At 43.2% G+C, this 8,272-nt stretch overlaps 1 protein-coding gene and 1 non-coding gene across 2 annotated transcripts; both read right to left on the reverse strand.

Moving 5' to 3' along the window:
* Positions 1-214: 214 nt before the first annotated feature.
* On the reverse strand, positions 215-288 carry TRNAR-UCG (transfer RNA arginine (anticodon UCG)). Its single transcript has one exon. It is a non-coding gene; the product is annotated as a tRNA-Arg (tRNA).
* Positions 289-4,208: 3,920 nt separating this feature from the next.
* LOC147454397 (DUF2921 family protein, putative (DUF2921)) lies at positions 4,209-7,652 on the reverse strand. The gene is made up of 2 exons (XM_086516370.1): positions 7,507-7,652; positions 4,209-7,327 (listed from the first exon to the last, which is right to left on the reverse strand). Exon 2 carries the CDS (start codon positions 7,258-7,260, stop codon positions 4,498-4,500), a length of 2,763 nt encoding a protein of 920 aa, XP_086372496.1. The 5' UTR covers positions 7,261-7,327; positions 7,507-7,652; the 3' UTR covers positions 4,209-4,497.
* Positions 7,653-8,272: the final 620 nt, after the last annotated feature.

Raw genomic sequence — 8,272 nt, forward strand, 5'->3', positions numbered from 1 at the left:
TGAATTGCTTGTAGAAGTCATGCAAGGGCCATCAATAGCTACCTCTCATGACCGGCATGTTTACCGGAGCTATACAATATGACGTTACTGAATGAGGATGAGTGCAAAAGCACTAGAGTGGAGACTTGGGTGAGTTGACTATTTGTACGTAGCAAAAAGGTTGGTCCAGCAAAAAATAGTATAAAATATATATACAGTACTGATAAACAAAATTCGACCACGATGGGATTCGAACCCACGACCTTTGGATCCGAAGTCCAACGCGCTAATCCACTGCGCTACGCGGTCAGCTTGCTATCAACAATCGATATTTAAAATTTTACATAATTTTACAAGTCGTACTTCTATGACTGTCACCGCAAGTAGAATTTTCAGGGCGGCAAAGCTCCAAGTCCAGGCACAGAGTCGCCAAAAGATAATATGCAGGTACACGCTACATGATGAGCTTCGGAAAGGTGTTTACTTGAGAACTATGCATGCAAATTGCAGCCAGCTCCTACTATGCATAGTAGCAGGATCATCCACTGCGAGCTATGTTGGGATTCTGAAGGTGCATGTTGTGCTTCATCCCATTCTCTATGATTGCCAAATAGTGAAATTCGGACGGCTGTTCCTGCATATTGCCCGATTTTGTTGACAAACATCTCTGTCAAACCACTCCTTTGTCAGGGATTGTTGTGCTCAGAGCCCTCGACGAGGGAAAGCAAACCCACAGTGGGACTTTGAGGAAGGATTTGTTTGAGCATGGTATTGCGTTGGTGACGCTCTTGTGAATATGTATGCCATGGTTTGGTGCTCTTGTTCAGGCAACAAAATGTTCAGAGAAGGTTCCTTCTCACAATCTCATTTTGGAGAATGAACAGAAAACAAGTTAAAGGGGCGAGCCCAACTTCCACTGCTGCATCTGAAGTGGTGTTATGGAAATGTCTCAGCTTACAATCGTGCCGCTTTAAAATGCCACTTCGGAGCAAGGGGGAAAAAGACATTTCCCTGAATTTTAAGAGAAACAGTGTAAAAATGAGAAAAAAATTTAGCTTAAATTTCTAAGATTTCCTCTTTGGAGAAGCATAGAGAGGAATTATGTATGTTTAGGAAAATGATTTCTCTCAAACAATGATGTGAAGGCATCCATCAAGATGTACAACGAAGTAAGTATACATCTTGAATGCCTTTGCTCATTGATGAGGGATTCAAACTGATGTGATTTCGAGGCAAGGGTTGCTTGAGCATAGTGCAGCGCTCAGCGAGATACCGACTGACGTGTATTCCAAGTATGTGCTCTTCCTTACACACAAAGTGTCTCCCATTCTGCAAAGTCATCTTCTGGAGCATGTTGATTGCATGCAAGTTATGCTCGAAAAGAGCAGAGCCGATAGGCTCTATAATGATTCGAATAGATGCGCAAAAGGAATCTCTCTATCTGATGTCTTAGCAGCTTGAGAGCTTGTGAAAAACTCTCTTCTTTGGTTTCATTCTTGAGTTTTTTGGGTAATTGTTGGGGATTTGAGTGTTTCAATGGATGTTAGAGCTAGATGAATGCAATTAAGCAGCGTATGTTTTGGTAGGAAGTATCTTATTTGGCTGAGCTAACCGCGAAGTTAAACCCATTTTGGCTAAAAGCTTTGGTTCCGAGAGGGAACAATCCCATCTACCTACATTGGGCCCATGAAGCAGAGTATGCTTTTTCTGTTGGGGGGCACCGTGCGGCTTTGGAGATCCAGAGTCTAATATTGGAGATTCTTTGGTGGAATTTTTGGCTTCCTCGCCGAAGTCTAGGTGGCCACATCATTTCTACCATAGTACAGGACAGTGCCCAAATCCAGGAAAGTTGTCAGTAAGTATGATGTAAGCTGGCCAATGAGCATCCTTGATTAAGGAAAGATTAGCAAAATTGGTTGCTGGCTAAATTCTATTCGATAAAGTTTGGTCCGGGCTAGTTGGAAAAAGCTATGCCCATGGCTTCGATTAATGCTTGAATATTTAAATCTTTATGGCTTGGACTTATGTGCAAATGGCATGGTAATCATTACCTTGGATAAAGCGAATTAATCCGATTGGTTAATGGGGTGGATTGGTGATAATGGCTTGATATCAAGTATGTAAGGCTTATGGGCAAGCCATACATCTCTCTTTAGACTCACACAAACGCAAGCCCTACTATGGCTTGCCAAGTATATCATTTTCTTGGGCAACTTAGGCTTGCAAGCAATCAACAGATCTAAAATATGAATTCTATGAATTGCTAATAATCCATTGGCTTGAACTAAATTAGGAGCTCTCAAAATGAGCATCATGTGTGAACTCAAAAAGAGCCGTCGATCTGGATGTATTTTCTAGTCAACAAATTCTGTGTGTGTTAGCACAATGGTAACCCATTCCTCTGGCACATTGTGGGTTCAACACCTACAGTTGTATTCATTCAATGTTTAAGACTGAAGGGTATGTATTGACTACTGGCTTTTTGAATGCTGACACCATACCAAATCCCTATCCTACTATCCCTTATACCAAAAAAGCACTGCTAGATGATTTAGCATGCCACGAGATGTACTCATTCCTTGATGGGTTTTTCGGATATAACCAAATGAAGATGGCACCCAAGGATAGGGAGAAAACAGCCTGGGGTACTTTTATCTATGAAGTGAGGACTTTTGGGCTAAAGAGTGCTCGTGCAACATTCCAAAGAGCGGCATCAGCTACTTTTCAACCTTACTTCAAAAATTTCATGAAGATTTTTGTGGATGACTTTACAGTTACCATATGCATGAGGGCTGAGAGAGAGAGAGAGAGAGAGAGAGAGAGAGAGAGAGAGAGAGAGAGAGAGAGATGGTTTGTTTGATAAAATCTTTCGAAGCTTTACAAGCTTAAGAGTCCTCCATTGGACCAGGGCAGTAAAGGTAGCACAACTGCAATCGTGTGCATTTTCAAGTTTGTATTGTGGGAAAAAGGTGTCCTCCATATTTGGAGATATCATGGGCAAAGCGCCGCAAGGCACCTCGTGTGGCCCAATATCAATTGAATGCGTATTCAATAGGTCAAAAAAAGCTTGAACTTACAAATTAAAAGAGGGATGCTATATTTACAGACTCAAAGGAGGACACCAAAACATGAAAAGGAATCATGTGCAGCTCTTCATCTGAAATGAAAGGACCCAGTGGGTGGAAGAATTCTATCATTAGTTGCCAACACAATTTGGGTTGAATAGAACCAAAATAAACACAATCTAGGGCGGACGATTGCATCGATTGGATGCTTTAAAGCATGCCTGGGAGTTGGTCCCTTGAAGTGGTGATGCAGTGATCCATGTGTGCAAACTTAAGAGTTGTGCTCATCCGTCTCTGAATCTACTGGTCCCTCCAAGCATTTGGACCATCTAAAAATTTTAATATGAGTTTCTCAAGCTCAATGCATGCATGTCAATATGTGTTGACATGTAATTAATCCAATCAACAAAGGAAAGCAAAGCCATGATGAGAACTCAACAGAAACATACAGCTTCTAGAAGCAGTAACATGCCATATCCAAGGTCACCACTCCTACATACATCCAAGAAGGCAACCACAGGGAATGGCTCCCTCAGTGGGAAGATAAGCTAAATCCTTGCTTCACTTAGAGAAGCCATCCCAAACATGTTCTCCTTGTGAGACTTGAGCAACATGGACAACAGACTCTCAATTCCCCTTCTTTTAGCCTCTCCAAACTTCCAAGTGAGGTGTCAATTAGGTAATGCTCATGTAAAATAAACTATCAAGAGATGATTGCAGACAGCCATCATCCCACAGACATAACCTGCTAGAAGCTGAAAGATAGAACACTCATAGCAGACTTCCTCTGTGGCTATAAAGCTGAGCCCAGAGTAGTAGAAGTTCGGCGCCAAAACCAATTCCCTTCCTCTTGAAACCCCCCAAGAATCTGTGCCTGCACTCATTTTGTTGCCTGCAAAGGCACGCTCTCAGGAAATTTGACCACAATCTTTCAACCCTAGAAAAGAAACATAATTTTGAATCTGGTGTAATTGACCATTCCCTGTATTTTCAGGAAAATATAAATATTTTGAGGCTCGCATCAGAGATGTATAATATAACTGCTCATGAGCAGACACCAAGTTCATTGACCTGTTAAGATGCTTGAAAACCTCTAGACTACCTTCACAATGGAAGACGAGACGGCAAGAATGTTGTTACAACAGTTATACACAAGACAAACAGTAGGCAAAGGAATGTGATCTCTATCCATCTAGCTCTACAAAAGAGGCGATCAACACGGAAAAGCCCTCCACACTTTTACATGGAGCACGTCAACAGCAACAAAGGTCCACTTCAAACACAAGCATGTGTACACTGCTTTTGTCACAAAATAACAGCGATACAGTCTTACAAAACTTTTGTACATAAAGACCTCTGCTTCCCATATACTTTAAACCCCAGTTTGTCAGATGGGATTCATAGAGATCAGATTATATGACCGTCTCTACCTTCAAGTTTAAACCCCAATTTGTCAGATTGGATTCATAGAAATCTGATTATATGACCGTCTCTGCCTCCAAGAAGCTAAAGAGAAAAATGCCCCCCCATACCTTTGCTGGCAGAAGACCAAAACAGCAAACAGCATACCTCCACAGGGTATGACAACATCCCAAGCATTTGAATAGAAATCCCAAGTCGGATTTGCATAGTAATACCTTCTGTCTCTTATTGCAAAAAACTCCAGCTTCCTCACTACGTCGTATACATGAGGCAAAGTCCTTACGAAAGTCATACCCATGTAGAAAGAAGAAGAAAGAACGGTGCCTTGAACTTCCCAAACATAATTCCCAACCACCTGAGGAAAAAGAAAGAAGTCTATGGCAAGACCTGCAAACCCCTTCAGTACATCAAGAAAGTTGCTGCCTTTGACACCATAAACAATTGCAGCAATCAACCCTGCAAGGCCATATGTTATGAGGCAAACACGGAAAGGACCCTTTTCCATGTGCCAGGGCCCTTCACTACCAGCCAATTCACTTTTGCTGACCCATGTACGATGAAGAAGACGGACAAGCATTAAAAAGACCACCATAGTCATCAGCCTCACTATCACCTCATTGATTTCCAGCCATCCCCCACTCCATTGGAGTATACTCTGCCTAGATCTGCTTGAAAATATTGCCTCAAAATTCAGCACCAGAGGGATCAGATGCCCCAAAGTAAGTACCAAAAGTGTCAGTAAAGAGATCTGAGGAAGAACTTTTGGGTTATTCTTCACATGACGGAGCTGGAGCCCAATGAACAAGACAGCCATTGTAAGTGAAATTATTCCCATAATGATTTCAAAATCTATTTGTACAAGAGAATTTGCAGCCTGCTCTTGATAAAAGATCGCACCAGAAGTTATGGTAACCGGACTGAAGAAAAGAATATCTTTTGGCACCCTTGAGCTGATTATTCGTCCACTAATCTGAGGCTTGTCCAAATATCCGGGGTTTGTTGGAGGATACTGTACTGTTATATGCATCTCACAATCCTTGTCACCATCATAAAGCTTCGATGCATTCTGAACTTTTGAGAATGCAAGAGGGCGGCATGCAATCAAGCAAAGCAATCCTGTCTTTGGCTTGTAAACACCCTCTGCAGAGAAGCGGTGAGAGGTAGTATTTATAATGGGCTTGAAACTATCACCGTGAACATAAAAATTAATGTCAAAGCTGACATTCAAGCTGCTCTTTTTATTTGAAACAACGACACCTGTTACTACTCCCAAACTTGGATTGAAATACAAGTTGGTTCGCTTGTCGACTGACACAGGAGAAAAGTAAGCTTCTGAAGTTAAACCCAAGGAATCTTTCATAATTGCTTGAAACCCAAGGTCAACAAAGGTTTGACCGTCTGGATATTTTAGCTTTCTCCTTCCTATCTTGCTTCTTTTGGACCCACCCAACCCACTTGCTTGACACTGACTGCCAGCCTGTGTGATTGTCTCTGGTGTATATGCATACTCTAACTTAAGCGGAGACCTTCCCCATCCAATAGATCCATACGTAATATCCATATGTCCTGTAAATAAAAAGGGCTTGAAAGGTGTCAAGGTTGAGCCTGCCTTCCTCACTACTTGACCTATGACACTATATCTGAAAGTGAGGGCAAGAGTAGTTGGAAACTGAAGTGATATAGAAAGATCACAATCTCGAGAATCAAATAACAAAGAACTGTTTGTGACACCCTCTAAATAACAAGCAAGAGCACTTAGTTGTCCTGTGGAAGCATTCCAGACACCTTCAACAGAAAAAACATCACTAGCTGATTGAAATAGGTGTTCCAGCTGGAACTGGCTATGTGTGAAAATAAAAAGGCCATGAACCTTTCCTCCTGAGCAAACCATGTTCTCAATCATAAGGGTTGTTGTAGTATTAGGGCCCACAATTTTGAAAGGGCTACAATCCTGACCGGTGCATTGCTTGTCCCAAGCAACATTTAATGGCTGCTTGTACCAAGGAAATTGACAAACAGCAGTATCATCCTTCCACACATTGATACCTTGGGGCACATAAGCATGCACCATCACCCCAATGTCAGTAGCTTCATCATCCTTCGTAAAAACATATGGTGCTTCATAGATTCCTGTGATGTATATTGGATTGAAAAAACGGGAGTCTGATAAATCTCTCTTACTGCTTATGATGCCTTTCACTAATGGCTGGTTTACCACATTTTCCAGAGGATAGCGAAACAAAGCCTTCACTTTGCAGTCACTTCCATTGGATGTTTGGCTCAAAGAGTTCTGCATAAAACAGCCTGCCATGCAAAGGGTTCCTGAATGGGGGATCCACAAACCTTTGAATGTGAGTCTCATCCCTCCTTGACGGAAAGAAGGATCCCGCCTTGCCCCCCTTTGTCGAAAAACCCTGGTTCTGTTGAATATGCTACCTGACCAAAGGAAACTGTGGTTTCGTAACAGAAGAGAGGCCTCAACAACAATCCTCTGTTTCCCTTGCTCCTCTTCTAGCTTCAAAGCAAGAGTTGAAAAATATGCTGACCTGCCTGACCTTCGAAGAGAAAAACCTGTTACATCTGTGCTGAACAATGGGGACCCGCCTGCAGAGACAGCCCTACGGAAGCCTAGGTGGTTAGCTGAAGAAGTGTCATAGTGATGTCCAGCGTCCTCTGAAATGTCATCACAATACTCCTCATAAGATATGGATGAGTCCATGCTTGAACAAGAAGTGCAGGAGAACGTTAGCAACAGCGACATGATTGGAATCACAAGACAAGGAGAAACCTCCATGTTTAGATAGCCGGCCGAAGCTGTTCTTATACTTGAACTCTTGTGATTCGTTTCAAAAGCTTTGGATCTGCACAGGTTTGCAATTTAAGAGTACAACACAATTGCCGAGCTACACGAGCTCAGAATCAACGGGGAGGCAAGGAAAGAGAGGTGGTAGATGCGATCCATCAGATGGAAGATCCATAAACAGTGCCAAAATGGCTAACAGAAAGCTTAAACTAAAGCTAATGTGGCGTTTGAGTTTACCAGTACACAGAAGAGGTCTGGCTAGCTGTGGAGTTCACGCAGGCGACGCGCAAGGGACAAGACCGAAGACAAAAGAAGTCTTGTGGTCCGCAGTGAAATCTTGCGTGGTCCGCCATCGGCTGTTTGATATGAATCCTTAAGTCTTGGGCCGGCCGGCCTCGTCACTAAATGACACCTCCCCAAGGAGGTGGGATCAATGGCCCACAAGTAGGCGTCGCGAGGCGGGTGCAATCCGGGCCGTTCGATCGACATTTAAACTAGGTGTGAACTAAACGTGAACTCGGAGATATGTGTACCACACCAAATTTGGTGTGAACTCGATGTGAACACGGTGTGAACTAGGTGTGAACTTGGGAGGGCCTGCACACCACACCAAATTTGGTGTGAACTCAGTGCGAACTCGGTGTGAACTAGGTGTAAACCTGTCCGCGATGTCGTGATCTATAAGCTTATCCCACACACAACTTTCAACGAGCGTGCGTTAGCTTAGTGGTTAGAGTCAATCCCGTGGGGGAGAGGGTAGTGGGTTCAAGTCCCGGATCCGAGAAAGTGGGAATCTTTTGCATTCCGTAGGAAATCCAACGGTCACGATCAACTGATGATCGTGAGCCATTGATCCCACCTCCAAATGGAGGTGTCAATTAGTGACGAGGGCCGGCCGGTGGACCACCAAGCCGAGGAGTGAAGGCCTCGTTTATAAATAACACGGGGTGGGAGTCGAGGGATCGACTGCAGGTCGGGGAGCTTTGGACCATCGGATCCACGT

Source organism: Adiantum capillus-veneris, chromosome 7 (assembly GCF_014529385.1).
Source record: "Adiantum capillus-veneris isolate H3 chromosome 7, ASM1452938v2, whole genome shotgun sequence".
NCBI lineage: Eukaryota > Viridiplantae > Streptophyta > Polypodiopsida > Polypodiales > Pteridaceae > Adiantum > Adiantum capillus-veneris.

Excerpts from the sequence above, each read along its gene's own strand:
- LOC147454397 (XM_086516370.1), bottom strand. The coding sequence starts at position 7,260 with ATGGAGGTTTCTCCTTGTCTTGTGATTCCAATCATGTCGCTGTTGCTA.